Below are 25,888 nucleotides of genomic sequence, written 5' to 3'. Positions count from 1 at the left end.
TCTATTTCATTAATTTTAATACGGGAAGAAGCATACAGTTCTTCGACACTCAAGTGTTAATAATATGCTACTCAGAAACATATTCGCTTACAAAAATAATGATAATAAGATATTAAGCTTTATTGTATCAGATGCAGAAATTCCAATGCCCCCAAAATAAAAAAATATATAAAGATTTCAAAACAAGTTTTAAAAATGAAATAATTTTTTTCGATCTCCGTTGTAGTACCATTATTATTTTACAAAATCAAATAAACAGAACACAATAAATATTAAATATTATAAATAAATTTGTCAGTAAATTTGTCGTAAATCGTTAAGCTGGTGCAGCAATTTTTAAAAATCAGTGTATGGTAAGTTTCCAGTTTGTGGTGAGGAGAATGGACTTTGATAGGTCTGTTGTTTGTCTGAAATAGAGCCCCATCCTCTGGCACATTGGTTAAAGATTGGAACTTTGTTCGATAGTGGAGAAGTTGGCCTGCCAGGCAATGGTCCACATCTGTTGGGAGATCCAATTGACCCAGTTGAAAAAGAAGATCCAGACGTATGCTCATTACGTACAATTCCAAATGGTGTTGGCGAAACATTACGCACTCGCGAATTTTGTTTCACATTAAGATACTGTGAGCTTGCACTAGTCGAATTATTTCTGTTGGGTTGTTCGTATCTTGCCATTTTATCAAAGGTCAAAGGCGCAGGGTTAAAGTTAACCTGAGGCGCGACGTTTTCAAATGCGGGTATTCTTTGATAGCTAGACGGCGCGTACAGCTGCTGCCTTGGCGGTACAGTGCCTAATTCGGGTGAGAACGCCTTTGATATTGGGAACTGGCCAGTTCCATTATTTCCAACAGAACTTTGGTATGTAGAAAAGTTGGTCCTTGATAAAGGGCGCGAAGCAGAGCCATTGTTCGGCGACTCAAAATGTGCATCGTGACCGGCGTACTGCTGTGGAGGTGCTGCATAGCTAGAAAGAGATATCTCTTTCGGTACGTATAAGCCTGTAAAAATCAAATAGAAACACGAAATATAAATTATTGCAATACAGTCTTTTTTGAAATGATGATACAATAAGTTTCAACATAAACAGACGTTACATATGTTCCTGAAATTTAATATTTTGATTCACACTTCATATATATGTACATACACAAGGATTTGAATTCTGTTAAAACTTTTATGTAGTGCTTAAACATACGTTCAAGTTTTCATACGAGTATAACACAGGAACACAAAATTGTACTTTGTGAAATTTTCACTAACCATTCCTAGTTTTCCAAGGTTTTTTGGGTCCTTCTGAGTAAAAGTCTTATACAAACTTGTGTTTAATCACCTACAGGTTCCGCGGTATAGCTGAGAATGCAAATACGATGTTTTTTCACACATTGAACTATGTTGCCTACGTCAATTGAGTTATCTAATTATTCTGGCTTAAAACGCACTCTCATTACCATCGTCCAAGTCTTTCGAATATGACATTAAAACAAAAACTTCAAATTTTTTCAATGATAGAAAACCGCCTTTAAAAAAATAAATATTACATGCAACTAATTTTAACTTTTGTTTGAATCGGTTAACCACAATACGCTTTAACATCGGTTTCAACCGGTTTCATGGAATATTAGATTCAATTTGTTATAGTGAAAGTGATGTTAGGGACAGGTAAGTGGAACATTAAGTTTAAAATGTTGTGCATTGATCTTAGTTAAAAATACTTTCATTTTTAAGGTGATTATGAGTTTTATCCTGATAGTTCTAGTTCCGTTAGCCGAAATTAGCATATTGAAATGTTTTATGCCAATAAAAATCCCACGAAAGGCTATATACCGTTCTAAAAGGTAAATAATTAATTAAAGCTGCCCTTACACTTAATCAGGAGCGATTGCTAAGGATTCAGACAAATGTTTGAGGAAGGCAATATTTTTTATGCGTGCAAACTGACATGTCACGCGATATTCACGAGTGAAACTTTATTTTTGGACTCGGGATTCGTTGGAGAAAATTTAAAAAAAAACGCAGTATTTGGCTTGATTTTAGCTTTGAACAAAAAACTAAACAATTTAATGTTACTTTATAGAAATATTTCTTATCCACAAAAAAATTCATGTAAATGGCATTTAAATATATTTGTCTCTGTCAAAGCCTCTTATGAATGCTCTATTGAACAAGCCGTTCTCTTGATTTTGAATATCATAATCGATATAAATAATATTATTTTTATCGTGATCTGGGGGTGCCATAAATACTAAATATATATGGACTAGAAACATAGTAAACTAATATTTGTACTTACATATATAAATATGTTCGGACTTCTTTTGTACGATATATTTTAGGTCGTATTTAAATAAGGACAAAGTTAAAAAATGTGTATTTAATGTTTTAGGCATATTTTATACTCGTCTATATGACATAGGCTTAATTTTTAACTTTGTAATAAACTAAACCAATATTTTTATTCAAATATTTTAATTTTTGTTTTTGTCTTTTTTTATGGTTTTACATTGAAATTATAGCTAGCTTTAATAAATGTATATATAAATAATACATTTATAATAATAATAAATATATAATAATAATATATATTTATAAAAATAGAAAAAAATACTTGCTGGTACACTTTCATTTCTTAAATAGGAATTTATTTTCATCATAGCCCTAAATCTTCAAAAATTCATAGAAAATCCTGGTCAAAGTACCAAATCTTCGATTTGTACGGAATTTCTAAATTATAGTTAAACTATCTTTAGCCTTGGATCAGATAACGTGTCAAATTTGAATGTAAATGTAATGTAAAATTCATCAAAGATGCAGAAGCTCTACGGACTAGGCTATTTCTAGTTGATTAAACGCATAAACTAAGGTTCTTATAAGATTCTCATACACTGTTTATATTAAACACAAAACAATAAAAAAATATTTTACCCTTGCCTTTATTGTCGTATTTTATTGGTGCTGCGAGGCCGTTTTGAGAATGGCTTAGTTCCGATATATTCTGTTGTTCAAAAGATTGTATTAATTCTCGCACATTTAATTTCTCATCTAGGACATCTTTGACTTGTTTGTCATTATCACATAATTCAACTTCAAATTTTAGCATTACATCTTTACAGCTATTATGAGCTTGAGCTCTATCTCTGTTCCGTAACACTTCTATTTCAAGTGGCTGGTGTTCCAAAAATAATTTTTGAAATTTTTCGAGTTCATATAATCGACTTTGCACATCTATGGCAAAATTGGAAGTCAGGTTATCATTATTTAAGTAAAATTGGAGGCGAGTCTGTGGCGATGATTCAGTTATGGAATATTGCAAAGATTCTGAAATATTTAAATTAGCAAAGAAAACAACAAGTAAGAATATCCATAGTTTATTGTTCCTTACGACCTGAAACAGAACTAAGAGATCTGAGAATCCCCTAGAAGTAGTACCAGGCGCTCAATAACTAAAAAATAATATCTCCAATCGCGCATAACCACCAATACCCTAGCTTCCTCTATAGCTATAGCTTCCCAAACTTATATTTTAGCACACAAGCTCTTTTTATACCTCTGCAGAGAGTATAATGATTTCAGTCAGAAGTTTGCAACGCAGTGAAGGAAACGTTTCCGACTCCATAAAGTATATATATATTTGATCAGCGTCACTAGACGAGTCGATCTAGCCATGTCCGTCCGTCTGTCCGACCGTTTCTACGCAAACTAGTCTCAGTTTAGTCAGTCCTAGAGCTATCGGGCTAAAAGTCTTCTTTCTATTGCAGGTAGTATATAAGTCGGAACCAGCCGGATCGGACAACTATATCTTTTAGCTCCCATAGGAACTATCGGGGAAAAATTAAAAAAAGTTATTTCTTCAGTGCTTTTTGACATATAACCTGCTCAGCTTGGAAATAACATTTTTAATTAGTTCTGAATTTCGAATAAAATTTTATCAAAATCGGACGACTATATCATAAAATTAAAAAATTAAAAAAAGGAAATACGTGGCTGTGTGAGCCACACCAATAGTGAGTGAATAGTCGGTGAGCAAAATACCCGCAATCCGATAGTATATCTGAGAGCGTTTCATATGCATACATGTATGTATATTTATATAGTCTTTCAATTGAGTGACTAGCTTGCGCAGAAAGAGTAGAACTGAAGTACGGACAGCCGTAAGAACGGGCAGGCAGAAAGGGCTAGATCGACTGAGCTGGTGATGCTGATCTCTATAGGTTTATTATTTTAAAAGTTCCATGTACGCGATTTCTTTAAATGTTATCTATCGGCTTATTCAGATTTATTTTCCAGTAACCTGTTTTTAAATAATTGTCATAAAATCTCTTGTGTGAATACGAACACAAGACGTATTCGTAAATCCATACTAACCTTTAGGTAGTTTCACATTGCGACCTCCCCAGCCCTGAGCAACGGCTGGTGTATATGCAAGATCCCTTTGGGGATTCGAGGGTACATTGATTGATTGCGGTGTAGAAGCATTGGCCTGAAAAATGATACTATTATTTACGTTTAATAATTAGAAAATTCATACATTTTTATAATCTTTCAGAGGACTATAGTGCGTAGGTTCCACAGTATCCGTTATATCCCTCCTACCACTTTGGAAGTACGGTGTTGGTGATACGGCAGCAGGGGAAAGACATTGACTTTTGCTATCCTTATCTTCCAAAAACGCCGTACTGGCCGAACCAGTTTGTAAAGCTGCATCCCAAGGAGACTGAACCACCTGCAATCCTGGCTTTGAATATTTTTCAATTAACTGATTTTGATGAATATTCAACTGAACGCGATGTTTTCCTGCATCAGAATATGCTGGCAAAATGTTTGGTGATGTAGCCGGTTTTTGTTGATACTGCTGGTAATCTGGAATACCAGACGGAGGATTTTGAGTCTCTAAATTGGTTTCATCGACTATCCAATTATCAGCCTTTCTGCGGCGTTTTGCAAACAGTTCGGCACCTTCATATACATAAAAAGATAGCGGTTTGTGGGTTGGTTGTATTGCAGCCGTTGGTGGCGGTGGTAGCGGCGGTAAGAGCGGCGGCGGGAGCGTCAAAAAAAAGCATAGCATGTACGTAAAAGTAAAAACATTAAAATAATAATAACATATGGGTCTTTTTAATAAAAAATAATTTCTGGTCTAATCTAAGCTTTTCTATAATTTATATTTTTTGTTTTTAAATTTGATTTGAATTGCTGAGCTCTTACGCCTTTGTATTTTATGTCTTATTAAATGCAACGTTCATTTGGGGCACCTCTGATTCATAAGTGGCTTACTTACCCAGACTTTTGGATTTAATTTACTAACAGCGCATCAGTCCTTTGACCTCACCTCTGCTTAGGACTTTGGATCAATTTCAGCAAGTAAAGTAAGTAATCTGAGTTCTCCACTGGATATTGATGTTCCAGTTAATGACCCTAACTTCATGATTTTATCTGCCGCTGCGGCATTCACTTCTAAATGTTATCTCTCTGCTGCCCGCTTTTAGATGACGCCCTTATAAATCCTAAAACACTTTGACAAATTTCTTCAAAAAGGTATTTTATCTAGTGTGGTTACAGCTTTCCACTTATGTTATGAATAAAAACCATATTTTAAATTTACTTAGCGATTTATAAAAAAGAATCTTCTTTAAATAAATACTCTTTTTATTATTTTGCGAGAAAAAAACAGATGAGATCTAATATAATGTAACAGTGTTTATGCTTAAGATCGTAAAATACTGTGTTGGTATAATCAGTTCTCAAATAAACTTAAACAAATTACCTCGTCCTTGATGAAGTTGAAGTGCAGTTATTAGTTCAGCGCAATTGTCAGGCGATAACAGGCCAGTTTCAACGTTAATTAAATCTTTGAGCGAATTATAATCACGGACTCTTCCGTTTGGGTTCATTATAAGCTTTAGCGGCATTTTTTCCAACTTTCTAAGTTCCAATGTGGAATTCGTTTCGGAATTCTCTTTATATGGATCTACAACGTCACTGGAGCTCTCATTCCCTGAATATTTAAACGATTGTGAATGTTTTTACTTAATAACGAGAGCTACTAGTTAACTATATTTATACCCGTTACTCGTAGAGTAAAAGCTTTTACTAGATTCGTCTGAAAGTATGTTACAGGTAGAAAGAAGCGTTTTCAACCCCATGAAGTATATATCTTCTTGAGCACTAGCCTAGTCGAGCAAAAATTGTCAGACTCGGCATGCTGCGCTTCCGGCGCAGCGCAATTTGGTTTTAGCGGGGTGCCACGCCCAAAATCCGAGAAACTCTTAAGCGCCTACAGTTTTTATGACACAAACAAAATTTTAACTGAAATGTATTGTCTCATCAATACCTATCGACTGACCTAAAAAAATGTGATACGCACACTCTAACGACCACAAACCACCCAAAACTGTGGTGGCCACAATTTTCATGATAGAATTTTTTTTGCTAAAATGAAATTGTCGCATCAATACCTAAAAACAAAAAAACCTAAAAACTAAACAAATTTTGCCACGCCCACTCTTACGCCTACAAACGGTTTAAACGCTTAAATCTGTCTTCCGCCCACAAAACATACTGAAATAGCGGGTTGGAGGCGCTCTACAATATCGCATTGCTGCTTATATGTACATCTCCATTTCGCTTTTGCTCCCTTAAGCTGAGTAACGGGTATCTTATAGTCGAAGCACTCGACTATAGCGTTATTTCTTGTTTTTTTTTTTAAGTTCTTTGTACTATAAATAAGAAGTAAATGACTGCGTACTTATTGGTTCAGTTAAAAAGAACAATTTGTTATAACCTTCCTTAATAACCGGTTCTCACGTTTGTATACACATTTAATTTGTTCTTGCTATGGACTTAAATATTTTTTTCTTCCTTCTGATTATGGTATAGTTTAGTGTAAATTAAAAATGAGAACGCAAACGCCATTGCCCCAAACTCAAATAAAGTTTACAAAGCAAAATAATGTGAAAAATGTTTAAAGTAAAATATCATATAAAATATATACAAAGAAAAGTAATATTTAGTTTTTATTTTTGTGTAATTGCTATCGTCTTCTATTTCAGCTGGTGCCACCCCCACTCTAACGCCCACAATCCGGAAAAATTTGTAGCCTACAGTTTTTATGATAAAAAATAAATGTTAACTGAAATGTATTTGTCTCATCAATACTTATCCCAAACTGTGGTGGCAACAGTTTTCATGCTAGAAAACATTTTTTTCTGAAATCTATTTGTCTTATCCATACCTATCGACTGACCTACAAAAAATTTTTGCCACGCCCCTTCGAGCGCCTACAAACGGTAAAAACGATTAAATCTGTCTGCCGTCCAAATAACATATTTATACTGAAATAACGGGTAGGTGGCGATTTACAATATCGCCTTGCTGCTTGGCATTCTTGTCTAGTTTTAGAACGTCGTTTGTCTCACTAGCTAACCTATCGAGGTAGGGCACAATCACAGCTGATTCATTAGTGACTTAATTACCCAGATTTTTGGATTTAATCTACTAACAGCAAATCATCCCTTTGTCCTAACTTCTGCTTAAGACTTTGAATCAGTCCATGTAATGTAAGTAATCTCAATTCTCCACTAGATATTGATATTCCAGTTAATGACCCGAACTTCATGATTTTATCTGCCGATGCGGCATCCCCCTGCAAGCAAAAGGCCAATAATTCTATCGCCTATCGTCCAGAAGTCACTTCTAAGTCACTCTTGGAAGATAGAAAGACGATTCGATAGCAAAGAAGTAACTACTGAGACACTTTTGGACGATAGATAGACGATAGCACACATTTTACAATATTTTCTTGTGGTCAGTCCAGTTTTGTATCGAATTTGTGTGTTGCTTTGTTTTTCGGAGTTTTTATACCCTTTCCGAGGGTATAATGATTTCAGTCAGAAGTTTGCAACGCAGTGAAGGAAACGTTTCCGACCCCATAAAGTATATACATTTCTGATCAGCGTCACAAGATGAGTCGATCTAGTCATGTCCGTCCGTCTGTCTGTCCGTTTCTACGCAAACTAGTCTCTCAGTTTTAAAGCTATCGGGCTGAAACTTACCCAAAAGTCTTCTTTCTATTGCAGGTAGTAGGAACCAGCCGGATCGGACAACTATATCTTATAGCTCCCATAGGAACTATCGGGAAGTCAGCAACACTCCTTAAAAATTTTACATGGTGTTACTAAAGTTGATTATTTCTTACAACTGCAAGGGTATACAAACTTCGGCTTGCCAAAGTTAACTTCCTTTCTTGTTTAAATTGTACAACACATTAAAATGTCCAACTCAACGAAGAGTGCGAATATACGTAAAGCTGTACGATTAGTTCAAGATATTTTCACATTACCTGGCTCGATTGCAGTGAAGTAAACATTCGAAGATTCTTCACCTAATTATGAAAGGTAATTTCTCCAAATTTATTTTTTATAAATATATTTCTTCTGTTTATTTTAGAAATGGTTATTATTACATTTCTTTAGTGAACAGACATGCTGGACATAAATAAAATTATTAAGCAGCATTTCCGACAGCAAAGACCTTATATAAAAATATTGCCGACCATGTAAAAACAAGTTTTTTATTCAAGATTTCCAAAGGGGAGAGGCCCTTCTGGTATCTTCTACAAGCATCGGTTGTGTCACTTCTAAGTAACTTCCAGAAGTCACTTCGGCAATATCGCATTCGCACCGCGGAAGTCACTCCCGTCGAAGTATTGTGCCACGCCGGCGGCTCTTCTCGGAGTCACTTCGGTGACACTTCAAGAAGAGTCGCCGAAGTGACTTCCCGAAGTGGCAAATTTCTTCCCGACGGCAGTGACTTCCGCGATCCGAATGCCATATCGCGGACGATAGTTTTCATCTTCTAGAAGTCACTTAAGAAGTCACAAATGTTATCTCTCTGCTGCCCGCTTTTGGATGACGTCCTTATAAATCCTAAAATACTTTGTCAAATTTCTTTAATAAGGTATTTTTTCTAGTGTGGTTACTGCTTTCTACTTATGTTATGAATAAAAACCATATTTTAAATTTACTTAGCATTTAATAAAAAAAAATAAAACGTCGTTAAAGGAAATAATACTCATTCCATTATTCTGCTGAGAAAAACAGATGAATAACAGCGCTTATCCTTAAGATCGTAAAATACTGTGGTGGTATAATCAAAAAAATACCTATCGACTGACCTAAAAAATGTTTGCCACGCCCACTCTAACGCCTACAAACGGAGAGAACGATTAAATCTATCTACCTCCCACACAACATACAATGAGTGCAGAGCTAAGAAACAATTTTTGTGAAGGGGAAATTTCTTTTGGACCTTTTGAAACTTTAAGGTTAGTTGAATTTAAATTGTATTTATACAGTGATAAATAATGATACAATAAACAAAGACTGTAAATATATTGCATCAATATATATATGTGGTTGTGAATTAAAGCACAAATGTTCTTTATTTGAGATTTTAGAAATTTACTTTCAAAAACGTGTTTATCAATTTGACCGCATGAAATTTCTTAGTATAAGTAGAGGGAATACTCGTTTCGAAAATGTAATCTAAATTATATCTTACAACAAGTTCAGCTTGTACTCATATTCAGGAAAAGTGACCAGAAAAAATGACAAATGTACTCATTTTAAGTAGAAATTCAGCAAAAAATTTTATTAAAGTAATTGTAATTTGCACTCAAAGTGAAAATTTTTGTTCATGCTGAATGTTTGAGTACAAAAATTTAAGTGCAAGGTACCTGAAAAATTCTCTATGTGTATTAATGCTGGATAGGTTCTTAAGGCTCTGTGACAGCGCCCCCTGCAAGGGTATAATGATATGATCGGAGTTTTCTGCCGAAGATAGACAACTTTTGGATATTAAACGATATATTAAGTTTAAAAAAATTTAATATATTACGTTTATGTTAGTAGCTCTATTCACAAGAGAACTTAGCTATTAAAATGAAGGCGCCTGTATTCAGATATTTTATATATTTACTCTAAACTATACTTTAATTATAAATATTTATTAAGTATTAGGTAATACATTTGTGAGAACCGCTTTTAACAAAATAATATTCAAAAAAACTGTTACCTTGAGATCTACCTTCGTGAACCCATTTGTCTGAGCGTTTTTTTCGATTGACATACATTGACTGGCCCTTAGAGGTTTGGTTACTAATATCACTTAGTGAATGTGATATTCTTCGTGCTAGCTCAACTTGGTCTTCCACAGTGGGGTGTAGTGTTGGAGAATAAAATGCAGACGAGGCATATAGCTTTCCTATTTTAAATGAGTTAAAGAATGAACATAAATAAGATAAACTAAAATTAAATTAAAAGTTCGATCAGAAAAAAATCGTATGTTATATCAAGCAAGGCATTTCTTTAAAACTTATTATATTAAGTAAAACACGCGCATATTATTCATGTTATTAGATTCACTGTTGATGTTTATTGAAATCTTTGTCAAAAACAACTGCTACGTATAATCTTTTCTTACTAATATATTGAGTACTTACTATTTTTAGGCAATATTTCAGTAGCATCGGTCGCAGGAGTAAATATTTTGCGCAAATCAATGTTCTTTGATATATTTGTGGATTCCTATTCAAGTAAATAAGAATATATTTTAACTTATCCTATTTTATTGAATTTGTGTTTAAATTATTCAGCTGACCACAGAGATTTTAAAATGTATTAATAGAACATTGGTAGTAATTTATTATAAAAATAATCCTATTGAAATTTAAATATTTTAGAAGGAGTTATAGTACATTTTTGTTTTGCCACAGCTGCTTACTAAGGTTTAATAAAAATTGCCGTTTACTATGATCAATAAGATCACTTGGACGATAGCCTCTTTTTTTATCTACTATGCAATTCATTTTTATCGTTTTTATTTGATTGGATTCAGACTTTTATTATTATTTATTAATATTCGTGAAATTTAATGCAGTCTGTATCCACTAAATTTCAAAGGCACAAATAGAATTTAAAATATCACAAACGGGTTTTTTCATACAAATAAATGTGTATATTTATACATCAATAAGATTTATACACACATAATGTGTAATGTGAGCGAAAATGCTAATTATAGAAACTCTTGTTCTTAAACGTCAAGGCAAGCGTAGGGGCATATGCTACAAGAAGCTTTCGTTTAAATGTACAATATGTACACTTTGCATCACTTAAAAGAATCACTATAAGTGTGAGTTTTGTCTATCTGTGTTTCCATTAAACACTATTAAGGGGTCGTCTCGTTTTTAACTGTTTTTTTACGGTTTTGGTTTTGAATTGCGAACAAAATTTTATCAAAATCGGACGACCATATAATATAGCTGTCATAGGAACGAACGGAACATTGGTGGAAAATAATATGAAACAAATTATAGTTATTGGTTAATTAGTTAATTTATTATATTTTTAAGAATTTCGAATTCAATTTAATATAAATCGGACTACTCTTACATATAGATGTCAAAAAAATGGTTTGAAAAAAAAGAATTACATTTTTTTTTTATTATTACTGAAGTCAGCAACAGTTCTTAAAGATTTCACATGGTGTTACTAAAGTTGATTATTTCTAATAACTGCAACGGTAAGGTAACTTACTTTCTTGTTATTTAATGTTTTTCAACGAACGGGTAAAGGAAATTTGTACCATATATTTGGGTTATGTTTGTAAGAATGTAAATTCAAGAATATTTTGTAATAAAAGTAATAAAAACTTTTGAAGTTAGAGCACAAAAATAGAAGTTGTAAAAAAATACTCCGCTGGCTATGAGGATACCAGCTGAACCGATTTGAAAAAATCAAAAAGCATTTTAATCTGTCAGTCAGTGGCTATGACCGAAAGTAAAAGATTTAAAGAATATGAAAAAAAAGTTTTTACACGACTTTGCATGTAAAATTCTACCAAAAAAACTTTATTTTGCTTTATTTTCTATTTTACTTTACTATACATTTCAAGGCGATCAGCCATAAAAAAACCAGGTTTCGAGATAAACGCGTTTGAACTTTAAAGTATGAATAGCGCCAGCGTCGGAACGTATTTCTTCTCAGCACTATAATTTTGTAACGGCATCGAATATCGAAAAACCTCTTATCCACATATTTTACATAAGTTTTGGATATAATTTATGCAAATAAAATAATCGATTTTTTTGACCTCAACACGGAATGACCCCCTTAATTGACAACAAAGGAAATTAGCTTCGGCAATCCGAAGTTTATATATCCTTGCAGATATAGGAAATAATAAACGATTAAATTTGTAAGGATTGTTGCTAGCTTGAGTGATATTGAAAAAAAAAAACAAGGAAGAACGCTATAGTCGAGTACCTCGACTATCAGATACCCGTTACTCAGCTTGAAGGAGCAAATTGAATATGGAGATGCAGAAGCAGTAAAGGAATATTGTAAAGCGCCACCTGCCGGCTTTTTTTGGTATATGTGCCATAAAGATTCACTAGAAACCAGTTTAAGGTTATTGCTGGTCCGAATGCAGAATCGTCGAGCGAGCAACAGAAGTCAACAAATAGATAATTTGCGACGCAGAACAAGATATTTAGCTGATATGAATCGAGCTGCGTTTCAATACGATTGCAGCAATGATTAATGTAGTTATTTAATTTTATTTTGTATTTTTTCGAATAAAATAAAAAAAAAACTGCTTATTTATTGCCATGGTCATGTAGTTATTTAATTTTATTTTGTATTTTTTCGAATAAAATAAAAAAAAAAACTGCTTAATTATTGCCATGGTCAATTATACGTGGCATGTTCACGGGTCGGAACAAAGTTCGTTCGGTCAGCTAGTTTATCATAAAGCCAAACAGTTTTAGAATTTAATGAAATAAAATAAGGAAACGTAAATTTCCACTGTAATATTTTGCGATGGGAATTCTTGTTGTATAAGTTCCAAAACATCTGCAGATGTGTTTTCAGGGGTTAAGCGAGACACTAACAATTTTTTTCTTGTAACAAAAAACCAAGGGTATCTTTCTTTTTTTAACCACCATCATCTGTACATCATCCGTTGGGTATCGATGTTAGAGACTCTTTAAGAGCTTACTTTACCTATAGGCACCGTAAGCTTCGTATTGTTTGACCCCTCTTGCTGACTTGCCTTGTCTTCGAGAGCATTCAGTACCCGTGTGTACTGGCGGCACTGATCGGATATAAAGGTTAGAAGTTAAATGGGATGCGTTATCCTCCACAGATTTTAAAGTACCGAAGTGACCCAACTGACATTCTTATAATATTCCTCGTATACCTCTTTACTCTACCCAGTTGAAATGAAAAGGCACGGGAGAGAAATTTCAGAGAGCTATAAGAAACAGATGCCTAGCATAGTACAAAGAGTTTAGGTTTCTGTTTTGTTAAGACTTAAAAATAATTAATGAACACGAAAATATTGATTGAATGTAAAGTAAATACGCGGAAGAAGACTCAACTACCATTATTAATAAAATACTTTTTAAAACTTTCTAATCACAAGATAAACAAAACCGCTCACCAGCGACTCTAAATCGCTAAAAAACATAAAATTGAGACAGAATGCCAAAAATGTACTTAAATGCAATATAATTATAATTTTTTTATAAAAGGCTTACAAGTGTAATACTTACTTTAACGACGAAATTATTTTGATGTAGTGTTAGTACATCACGCGCATTTTGTTGTTGGCATTGACTTTGTTTATTTGTATTTTTGGCATTCAGCTGCTGAGCTAAGATTTGTTGCTGATGTATTTGATTTGCCAATTCGTTCTGTTTCTGTATAAGCTTCAGTTCTTGCTCTTTAAGTTGAGTTATTTTTTCCTGGGCCTTTATATTTATATCAATGTCCGATATAATGTCCAGAATTTGGTTATTGAAGTCAGCCTGTAATATAAAATTAAAAATTAAAACATACTTAAAAAAACATTTTTTTTTCTATTTTGCAAGAAAAACACAAACGTTGACTATCGTTAATGAGAAACCTCGTACATCGATATCTTCTATTCTCGGAATCTTTATTAGAAAGAACCGCTAAGAAAGTGCACAGTAAAATGGAATATGGAATAGAAAGCAATATAAAAAATAAATTCCAAGAAAAAAGAAAACAAATAAGTCGATTAAGAAATCGAATGTATCCTACGCTCCTTTAATTAGTTCTGAGTTTCGAATTGAAAAATCGGACGATTATATCATACAGGTGTCATAGGAACGTTCTAAAATTGGTGGGTCATTTTTAGGCCTGCGAAGCTAACATTTTTGTTTACGTTTCGCCTACATTTTCACACTTTGGCTTATGTAAAAAATACAGTTTGGTTGTTTGTGCAAATATTATGGAGTTTTTTCTTGTTTTTTAGTGACAATGTGCGGAACGATTTGATAAATTTTAGAATGTTAGCTACATTTTGGTAAACTTGCAGTGAGTTGTTCTAAACTTAAAAAAAATGTATGTTATTTTTTTCTATCGCAACACATTTAACGGTTTTCTGAACTTTTGCTTGTAATTTGCCTTAGGTATCTAAAAAGTGCAAAGAAATAACGAAATAGAAAAAAAACATAACGCACAAAATGATAAAACGATGTCTATACAGAGTTGTCGAACGTTACCCAAAGGTATCATCTGGCAGCTGTACATTATATATACGTCAGATTTTGATAAAATTAAATTCAACATTTTTTTCGGAGTTTTTTGGCATATTATCTTATAATATTGACAATATTATCTTATAATTTTGGCAATATTATCCTATAATATTGGCAATATTATCTTATAATATTGGAAATATCAAATTTTATATTTTTAAGACTTTCGAATTCATTTTAAGGAAACGATCAGAAAAATAATAGATTAGTTTTTTTTAGTATCACTGAAGCTAGCAACAATTCCTAAAAATTTTAAATGGTGTTACTAATGTTGAATATTTCTTATAAGTGCAAGGGTATATAAATATATTATATTATTTTACCACCAACTTTCCAATCGTTTCTATAGCAGCTAAATGATCTAGTCGGCCGATTATGATAAAATTAAATTAAAAATTCATAACTAATTAAAAATTCCAAGATTAAAAGGAGATATGTTAAAGAACACCAAAGATATAATTTTTTAATATTTGTTACCATTTCCTATGGGAGCTATAAGACGGACAGATGAACGGACAGACGGACGGACAAACGATCATGGCTAGATCGACTCATCTAGTGATGGTGATCAAGAATATAAATACTTTATGGGGTCGGAATCGATTCCTTCACTGCGTTGCAAACTCCTGACTGAAGTTATATTAACCTCTGCAAGGGTAAAATAAGAAAAGATTTCCGGATAAGGGATTTTCACCTTTTTTTCGGCTGGGGTAGTTTAAAAAGGACTGGACTTGACGGTACAAAATAGCCGCACTGCTGCCATTTCGGGAATGAACCATGAAGTCAAGACTGGTAATATAGTTTTATTTATTAAACGTTGTAGTGAGTAAGATTTAATTGACACACACATTTTCAAATTAGCCTCGATTTTCTTGACCATTCAATGCATCTTATTTTTTTTAACTGCACGGTAAAGAACTTCGAAGCAATAATCACAAATCAAATCATAAGCCAATATCTGTAGGGTGCTAAAAGCTTTCCAGTTTCAAAGGTTGAAGTATGGTACACAGGTTGACATCTTTAATAAAATCCCTTTTGTCTGGCATTGAATGCTCCTGACGACTAGGGCACACATTCGCCATACGCCCACAGTGAGCTCCTGTACTAAGGAAGTATAGTTATGTGATTCCAAAAAAAGTTTCTTATTAGACTTTCTGTTCCAAAAAGAAATGTTGCCTAATCCGGAGAGACAAAGAAACAGCACACGAAAGCGAAAGACAAATCAAAATTCGTAGCCCTTATAATGTAAATTTTAAGTTAAAAGCGATTTCTTCTACCTGTTCCGGTTTTTCCAACGAAACTGATAACTTTAGTTAAAATTGGTTTCCTTCCATAAAAACTATATGACGAATGAGAAACAATGTAGAACGTTTATTTATTTAGTAGCTTCTATTGACAGCGATCATCACTAGATTGTTACATCGTTCAAAAGTGTTTTTGTTTGATTATACGATCTGCCGAATAAATTCATTTTCATAATTTGTTAAAACGTGTGTACAACTAAGCCCAGGCATATTGAATAGTAGCGTACGGAATGTAAAAAAAGTAAGAAAAAATAATTTATTCGTATAATTGTATAATACATTTTCGTCACAAAAGTTGATATCATGATCGTCACTAGATATTTTCCTCGTTTAAAGGTGTTTTTGATTAAGCTTATATGCACAACGCTTTTGAATTCATATTTTTTGTTATTTTCTACGTTTTCCACTTGCGAAATTCTTTAAAAGTCGCAAACTACCTTGAAACAGAAATCAAAAAAGTATTGAAGTATTTTAATTACTCACCTGACTAGACAATCTTAGATCCCTTTCTGTAGTGTCGTCATTTAAAAGGTCAGATTGGTTAGTGACTTGTTCCGCCTCCTTGCCTTGCTGTGTCTAAAAGTCAAGGTATAAACAATCATTGAAGCATTAGGTATATAATGTGAAACATACCTCATTAAATACATTTAAGTCTTTGTCTTCAACAGCATTTTTACCAACTTCTTTAAATTCATTAACCTAAATAGCATGAATAAATAGTGTCATAATATAATTATTAAGTGTAATTGATGTACCGACAATCAATTTTATAAACCCATTTTACTTGTTAAGTAATAATCCGATAAGATTATCGGTTTACTCATCCTTATGCTGTTCTTCAATACATTGTTCGGCTTATTCATTAGAACAAATTTGTGTTAGAAAAAATGATTATTGTAAGAGCGCGCAAGAGAGACATATGTCAGATCTAATAAACAATTAATGAGCAAAACTGGCAAAACTGACAGTTACTTCTGGTATTTTAACATCCCGGGATAATGTGAAAAGGTTTCATTATTTTAGAAAGTTGTCGCTGCAAGCGCGTAGTTCTAGTTTTATTCGTCGCATGGGGTCATGCTTTACCTTTTTATACCCTTGCAGAGGGTATAATGATTTCAGAAAAGATCCGAAAACTGGTTGGAAAATACTATAATACAAATTATATCTTCGGTGTTTTTTGACATATTATCTTTAAATATGGGGAATGTTTTTTATATTTTTAAGAATTCGAAATTTAATTTAATAAAAACGGACTGATATAATACCGTCAAAGAAAAGGTCTGAGAAATAATGAAATAATTTTTTTTTAATATCACTGAAGCTAGCAAAAATTTAAAAATTGAACATGGTGTTAGTAACATTGATTATTTCTTATAACTGCAAGGGTATACAAACTTTGGCTTGCCGAATTTAACTTTCTTTCTTGTTAAAGCTCTTTTAAACACATGTTTGATTGATTGATAAGCTGCCATTAAAATTATGTTTTGTGTTTATGTAATTTTAATCACTGAATTGGTCGAAAGATACCGGCAGCCGTAGCATCGGCCACGAGCTGGAATAATCTATCAAACCGTTATAAACCATTTGAAGACAAACTAAAAAAACAATAAAAATACCGAAGAACGTTTTTAAGGTTGTAAAGGTACATATTTCGAATAAAACCCGGAGCTAAATATTTCAACAGCTTTATTGCGGACGTACACATTTTGAAAGCGTTTATTCAAAGACAGCAACAACAACAAATACAAATACTCGCGGACAGCACGCTTTGAATGGAATGACAAATTAGTCATTTTTAATAAGGGCTAAATGCTAAAGTCTTATATCATTTAAACGTAATTTAAGTGACCTTTCCGTCGATACTAAAATGTAAAAAAAAATTTTAATTATGAGTTTATTTAATTTTTGTACAAATACTTATGACAACTAGTGTAATTAAGTTGAAGATCACTCAAATTTTGGGATGGGGTGGTTCTTATGTAATTGTATTTCAACGTTATGTGTTTTCCACAAAAATAAATCAATCTATGCGACAGTCCACGCAGTGACGAAGCGCATCAAGAAGGAATCAAAATCTACAGTAATAGTCCAATTGTTTCGAGTTATATATCAATCGAAAGATATTGCAAGAACTAAAAGAATTGCATTCAAAGACTAAAAAAAAACAATTAGGGTAGGCAAAAAAGGGGTGAAAGTGAAAAAGTTAAAAATTTGAACATTTTATCTGGCCGGTGGTAACAATTAACCCCCGCTATCGACCTAGTTTTATTCTCACTTAAAATACGCGTCAACTGTCAAAATTGGATTCTCCGTTCAAAAGTAATACCCAAAAGAAAATTTTCTGAGTCCTCTCAAAATTAAAATTTAATTTTTTTGTCAGTTTGTCCCAAAACGTTATTTTGAAATCCTAAAAATTCTTGAAGATGTTAAACAGCTCAAAATAAGAAACATCCCTTTTGAAAAACTAGCTAGTTTGTCGGGAAAACAGCTATAAATTGTATACCCCTAACTTGTGAAGTAATAAAGTTTTAAAATCTTTTTCCTGGTTTTTCTACAACGGCGCTAACGATTTCGAATAAAATTATAAGGTGTATAGCCCTTGAGATTCCTCAACTTATGGCATACGAAACATTCTTGTAAAAATACCCGTGCTAATCAACAAAAATGTTGTTACACTCCCTGAGCATTGACCTTATTTTGTGCGTCGCCAAACTCTATTTGCACCCCTGTTCCAAAGGTCCGATTTTAATCGAACGTTGTTGCTTTTCCAGTTCACAACGACAAAAGGAAATCACAATATGGCATTTTTGGCACTTGTTAGAAAAAGTTTATTTCAGCCATTATTCCAAATCTTTGGAAAGGTTAAAGATATCTTTATGATGTTTTCACTAATTGATCAAGATATATTATAGCTTTAGAAAAAACATTTTTTTAATTGTTTAATTTATTTTATTTTAAATTTTTTAGGTTTTGATTTTTTCAGTGTTCTTTACCAGCATTAAATACATTTTGTAATGTTTTTTACATTTGGCGTGCTGCTATTCATTGTGCTTGTGTTTAGCTGTACAATATTAATAAAGCGTGCCGAATGTAAAAAATAAAGAAAATCTATTTATTTAGTAGGTCGTATATCACATTTTCGTCACAAAAGTTTAAAAAGCCCCCGTAATGTTTGCTTTTGGGAATAACACAGGAACACCAAATTAAACCTTGTGAAATTTGCTTGTGCAAAATCCAAAGACACCGAGGTTTGATTTTTGATATAAAATAAAATAATAAATAAATATTTCCTTACAAATTTACCTTACTTGTTGCCCACAAGAGTATATAGTCAGCTATTTAGAGAAAATGGGTTCATTAATATTACAAAAAAGGGTGTCCTAGGCTCAAAAAAAATTAAATTACTTATTTTTTTGTGAAACCGAACTATTGACCTTTACTCGGACTCGCCGCGAGCTGTTAACCACCACGCAGAGGTCTGAGTATGAATTCTTTGAGAAAACTTTCAAAATGTATAAAATTCAGCTTGGCTAGATATAGTCATACCATTTGTTGGCAAGGTTGAGACAAGGCCACAACAATAAATCTTTTGAAGAATCTGCAATGCGAACCCAGCTTTGGTAAATTCTTGAACTTATACCACTGTGGACGGCAGTCCAAGTAGTCACAAAGCGCACTAGGAGGTCGCTTTTGCATATATATAGAAAGAAATGAAAATGATACATCAATGGAAAAGTATTGGAAAAACTAAAAGGATTGCATACCAAGACTTTAAGATAATATATTGGTTTGGAAGGAAGAGCGGTGAAAGTGTAAAAGTGAATATGATCTGTTTAGGCCGGAGGAGATAATTACACAAAATCGGATGCTCCGTTTAAAAGTAATCATTGTGGAAGTCACAGAAGTTGATATCAGAACTTTCGTTTGTTGAAGGTGCGATCGTCACTTTATTTTCACGTTGTTAAGAAGTGCTTTTGTTTGATACGCAAAACAAGATTTTGGGGTCCTGAAAACTATAGACGATATTAAACAGCCCAATATAAGAAAAATTATTTGTAGAAGACAGCTATAAATTGTTCAATTTTGTACACCCGAAACATGCGAACTACTTAAAATTGCCAATGTTTTGAAAAATCTATGAAACCAGAAAATTATACGCCTATTCTTTCCGTTAAAAATATAATACAAGCGCTCATAATAGTATATGTATGCTTAGTTAGGATTAAATAACAAGTGGTGCTTTTCAAAGCTCAATTAGAAGAAAGGGCATTTTTTTTTTTAATTTTATTATTACCCATGTTATATATTAACTTAAAATACCATACAAAATTGTTGCAGAACTTAAACATCAGAGTAAAAAGGCTAACAATAAAGGCTAATAACCTTTAACTTACGTTTTCAATAGAGGACGCAACTTCATTTTTAGAGTTTTCGGCAGCCAGTTCACATGTTTTAGGTTCATCGGCTTCCTGGTAATAATATAATAAAATTATAAGCTTTTAAACTAAATAAAATGTTAGCCTTAGCAACCTGTTTTTTACTTGCAGCAAAAAAATATGGGCAAAAAGAAAACAAAATTGCTGTTATTTCCTATGTTATGTCCTTGTTGTACAAACTAAAAACTAAAAAATTTTTAATCGTGTGCAGCGTTAAAAAAAAAACATTTTCTTCCATTTGTTTGTCCTTAAGAATTTTGATGTCTCTAATTTGAAAATATTCAAAAGATTTCTGGGCTACCGTTGTTTGCCTATTATTTTTCACCGCATAAATGGTGTTTGCATTACTTTATCGAACGTATAGAAAATTTAAAACTGTTAAACAAAATGACAAAGAAATATTTTTTTAGAAAAAAAGAAAAATAAGTCAGAAGTGAAATTTGTTGGTTTATGGACTACTTTGTCAACTTCAAAGAAAATGGTTACTGTTTGAAAGGACATGTTGAAATACACACCAAAAAATGATGAGTACAATACAAAGTAAGTTTTAAACACATTATATTTTATTAAAGCACCCATTTTTAAGAATTTCCTTGGAATTAGCAGTTAGCAGTTAAATATGTTTAAAAATGGTTTTCGACGCGAAAGGAATTTTATTTTCGAGAGCTTAACTTTTTAAACGAATTTAATCGCTGTATTAATATAATGTTAAAAAAGCTGTTTTTTAGAAGCATGAACGTTATTTATATTATTTAGTTTGTAAAGAAAAATACTCTTTCCGTCAACGATTGCGTGCGTTTTTTAAATACCACTTCTTCAGTTCTTTTAACTTCGTCGTCTTCAATTATAATTGTTGATGTATCTTGTGGAACATTTGCTTTTGAAGCATTGGGTAAGATTACACTTATGGTATTCGCATCTATTACATCCACCTTTGGATTCTCCTCCGAAACGGTGGAGCTTTTATCGACTTTTGTATTGGCTGAAACCGAAGTTTCCTGGTCTGATTTAATAGATAAGGCTTCTATGATGGGGTCCTCAGATTTCATTTCTGTGTTTTCATTTATTTCAACTGTGCCATCCGCATCTGATAACAATGAGGTCTTAGCAGTTTCTGTAACCTTAATTAAATCCTCAGTTTCTGCTACATCTGCAGTTTTTTTGCTATCTGAACTATATTCATCAGATTCGCTATCATCAATTATTAAATCGGCATCGTCTTTATCATCTGTTGATGTAGTGCTCTGATTTTCGATAGAGTGGTCAATATTTTCAGGAGCCATTTGAATTACACCAGCACTGTCATTTTTTGGTTCAACTACATTTTCCTTAAGATTGTGAAAGAAACGTCTTTGTTAACTTTACTTTTAATAAATAAAAATAAATAAAGAAGAAAATATTGGACCTCTTTTAGGATCAGACACCCCTTAATCTGCGAAGGTTTCCCGCCCAGCAGCCTTATATCAACCCTACTACATATATGTAAGTTTAATCCCAAAATATAACGCAAAAAACGATGAAAAGAGAGTTACAATGGGCGTGACGAACTTTCTTTTTTTGAGAATTTATTCTGTTTCATAAAATCATATTTTTGTACTATCAAAACAATCCCTAATGAATGTGTATATGATCTCTATATAATATTGAAACAATAAATGTGTAAAATAAAGTTTCTTATCAGCGTTTGGTATTTTCAACAAATAAATTAAATTTGAATGTTTATTTTCTTTTTCAACCGTGTTAGTTTAAATAGTCGATTAAATCGATTTTTTGAAGCGAAAGGATTGAATGCATCGATTATGAAAAGTAAAGAATCGATTCCAGCTCTATTGACAAGCATTGGCGAGAACAATAGGTTTCAGTTTATTAATTATTTAGGTTTTGTTTCAGCAATAAAATGTGGTCGCCAAAGTTTTAAATTCAATCGTAAGTATATGCTAAATACAATTTTCTTTTTAGCACTAATACTGTAAAAGCCAATGTTTTGGGTCGCGTGTGAGCTTAAATTTGCACAGCAAGCTTAATTTTATAGTTTAAGATTACAGCTTTGACACGGCATACGGACATAGCTAAATCTACTCGGCTAATGAATATAATCAAGAATATGTATACTTTACGGAGTTGGGGCTCTCCTTCCTGTTGCATACTAATCTCAGAATATAATTTTCTCTTTATCGCTACGAGTAACTGGTAAAAAAAATGATTTTTCATTTCACGTTAAACAAATTTAACATACACATACATTTAATTTTGATTAGCAAACCTATTAAAAACCTGATACTTGACTGAATCAGAAAAAATATAGTTTATATTTACGTTTCTACTAATGCTACATTTATGGTATCAAATTTTTTTTTCTTATAGGATAAAAAATATACCTACATTATGTAAAATAAAGAATTAATTTAAAAATAAGAAAGGAATTTAACTTCGGCCAGCCGAAGTTTGTATACCCTTGCAGTTATAAGAAATAATCCACTTTAGTAACTCCATGCAATTTTTAATGATTGTTGCGGACTTCAGTGACATTAAAAAAAATTATTTCATTGTTTTTTTAAGACCACTTTTTTGACATCTATATGTTAGAGTGGTCCTATTTTTATTAAATTGAATTCGAAATTCCTTAAAATAAAATAAATTATATTTAAAATATTATATGATTATATGTCAAAAAGCCCCAAAGCTTTCATACTACCGATTCCCACCGATCGTTCCTATGACAGGTATATGATATAGTTGTCCAATTTCGATAAAATTTAATTGGAAATTCAGAACTAATTAAAAATTTTATTTCCAAGCTTAGAAGATTATATGTTAAAAAACACCAAAAATAAAATTTTTTAAAAGTGTCCGACTAATTTTCCGATTAATTCAATGAAAGCTATATAATGTTTGATAAAGTCGTCTGATTTTGATAAAATTTAATAGGAAATTCAAAACCAATTAAAAAATGTTATTTTCAAGCGTCGGAGGTTATATGTTAAAAAACACTGAACATATAATTTTTCATATTATGTTACCACTAATTTTCCGATTGTTCCTATGGCAGCTATATGATATAGTCGTCCGAGTTTGATAAAATTTAATTCAAAATTCAGAACTAATTAAAAAATGTTATATCCAAGCTTAGAAGGTTATATGTTAAGAATCACCGAAGATACAATTTTTTTTAAATTTTTTCCCCGATTGTTCCTATATACTACCTGCAATAGAAAGAAGACTTTTGGAAAAGTTCCATTCCGATAGCTTTAAAACTGAAAAACTAGTTTGCGTAGAAACGGACGGCCAGACGGACGGACAGACGGACATAGCTAGATCGACTCGTCTAGTGACGCTGATCAAGAATATATACTTTAATGTGTCGGAAACGTCTCCTTCACTGCGTTGCAAACTTTTGACTGAAATCATTATACCCTCTGCAAGGGTATAAAAATGCATCGTAACCGATTTTTATAGACTTATCATACTTACCACAATATTTGAAGCGGGATCCATTTCTCAAATCTTTTACAATCTATAAAATAATATAAGGTTAATTAAGTAAGTATGATATCAGGGAAAACAGCAACAGGTGCTTAAATTGCAGCATTTATCGTTTTCAAATATATCTACTATATAAACACGAGGTATCGCAAAAGTTTAGTGGTGCTGTTCTTACGCAATACAATAAATGCAGAAAACATAAACAATATTTTATAATAAAATAATTATTCTTTCTTGTATATTTTTCACATACTTACTTTTACCTGCTTATTTTTGAGTAGTGCTCAGAGTAGAAAATGTTTACTGCATACAATACTGTCCAATCGAATTATTGAAAGATAATAATAAAACTAAAATCTGTATAGACCAAAAGAATGAACACGTATACATACGTCTATGTATTTCGAGAATATGAGTGCACAACAAAGATAGCTTCCACACTGTCCACATTTTGGCTATTTACTATAAAACCGACTCTTCCACATACAACATTTCGGAAAATTTAAATTTAAATCTCACACACACCAAAAAATAACAAACACAAACAATTTTTTTTATAAATATACCTTTACGAATACACTAGACTCTAAAAGCTAAAGCATCTCTGCACTATTTCAAGTGATCAGAGTAATGCCGTATACAGATTTCATTAACAGAAATGTTTCAATTCATTAATCACTTTTAAAGTTTTAAAAAGATTATTAGATTTCGCAAAACATATGAATGAAAAACGGTTTCTCTAAATATCGGACCATTTTAGTATATTGAGCAATTTGTTTCATTTATTAATTTCCCGTCATCGGCACTAAATAAAAACAAGAATGGAAGCTATCTTCGGCAAGCCCTTACAGAGCTTCCCTTTCCGTTTTTAGAGCTTTCCGATTTTCAGAAAAGTGATAAAGGAAGCTAACGATAACGTTAACTTTAATATATATGTATATCTTTACCGAAAAATGCATATTATTTTGACATGTTTCATTGGAATCAGAGGGGTGCCACGCCCACTATAACGCCCACAATCAGCAACGATCTATAGCGCCTAAAGTTTATGTGATAGAAACAATTTTAACTGAAGTGTGTTTGTCTCATATTATCAATAGGTATTGTATTGACTGACCTAAAAATGTGCCACGCCGACTCTACGGCCCACAAACGGTTTAATCTCTTAAATCTGCCTGCCGCCCACATAACATCTACTGAAATAGCAGGTCACGCCCTAAAATATAGCTTTGCTGTTTATATATCTCCATTTCCCTTTTGCCTCCTTAAACTGAATAACGGTTATCTGTTAGTCGAGGCACTCGACTAAAGCGTTCTTCCTTGCTTTATATAGAAGCACACAGAAGTTGATATCAGAACTTATTATTTTAACTTAATTATGTTATTTTTGTTTTATATTTAAGCAAATCACCTTAGAAGGGCATACACATTTCGAAATACCGTTCTAAAAACATGTAGCTTTAGTAATTAATAAGTTACTGTTATCAAAATTTAGCTACTTATAGCTTTATTCTCGCCAAACTAGCTAGTTTTTCCAAATGTGGTAGATCTAATGTTTCTTATATTGAGATGTTTAATATCATTTAAATTTTCAAAACCTTCGAATAGAGTTTTGATTCGCACAAAATAAGGCAGTGTAAGATGCTCTGAACTGGCCATTTTTGTTGATTAATAACTTTGAAACGGCTATTTTTACAAGAATGTGTTGTAGCCAGAGGTTGAGGAACCTCATGGGCTATACACCCTCAAATTTTATATGAAATCGTTGGATTCCTTTTTGAGAAATCAGAAAAAAAGCTTTACAAAAAACTTTTGACCATAATTTTTAAACGGTGTTATTGGGGGTGGCTTACATAGTATTTCGAAATACTTTTTTAACGTCGTAAAGCACAAGCCTGTTACTTTAGTACTTGGCAAGTTAGTGGTATGCAAAATGTAGTTATTTATAGCTGTTTTCTTCTTTCCACCGGCCCGCTAACATCAAATCTTCCAAATTTTTGCTTTTACACTTTCACCACTTTTTCTACCTCACCATTGTTTTTTTT

The 25,888-nt window shown here is 32.4% G+C and overlaps 1 protein-coding gene across 29 annotated transcripts; it reads right to left on the bottom strand.

Moving 5' to 3' along the window:
• Window positions 1-216: 216 nt before the first annotated feature.
• On the bottom strand, window positions 217-24,306 carry LOC108024910 (uncharacterized). 29 transcript variants are annotated; one of them, XM_050887042.1, is made up of 15 exons: window positions 24,236-24,306; window positions 24,101-24,158; window positions 23,832-23,874; window positions 21,134-21,688; window positions 20,319-20,393; window positions 16,558-16,623; window positions 16,408-16,500; window positions 13,610-13,864; window positions 10,496-10,580; window positions 10,069-10,257; window positions 5,762-5,992; window positions 4,526-4,953; window positions 4,363-4,477; window positions 2,923-3,315; window positions 217-998 (listed from the first exon to the last, which is right to left on the bottom strand). In XM_050887042.1, exons 3-15 carry the CDS (start codon window positions 23,853-23,855, stop codon window positions 337-339), a joined length of 3,171 nt encoding a protein of 1,056 aa, XP_050742999.1. In that variant the 5' UTR covers window positions 23,856-23,874; window positions 24,101-24,158; window positions 24,236-24,306; the 3' UTR covers window positions 217-336. The 29 variants fall into 29 exon arrangements, 27 of the variants coding, with proteins under 27 accessions (XP_050742999.1, XP_050743001.1, XP_050743013.1 ...); XM_050887044.1 differs by having other exon boundaries at window positions 24,107-24,158; window positions 24,236-24,291; XM_050887056.1 differs by lacking the exon at window positions 21,134-21,688 and having other exon boundaries at window positions 24,236-24,304.
• Between the last annotated feature and the right edge of the window lie 1,582 nt (window positions 24,307-25,888).

The sequence above is a fragment of the Drosophila biarmipes genome, chromosome 4 (assembly GCF_025231255.1).
Source record: "Drosophila biarmipes strain raj3 chromosome 4, RU_DBia_V1.1, whole genome shotgun sequence".
Classification (NCBI taxonomy): Eukaryota; Metazoa; Arthropoda; class Insecta; order Diptera; family Drosophilidae; genus Drosophila; species Drosophila biarmipes.
This window is presented reverse-complemented; position numbering and strand designations above follow the sequence as displayed.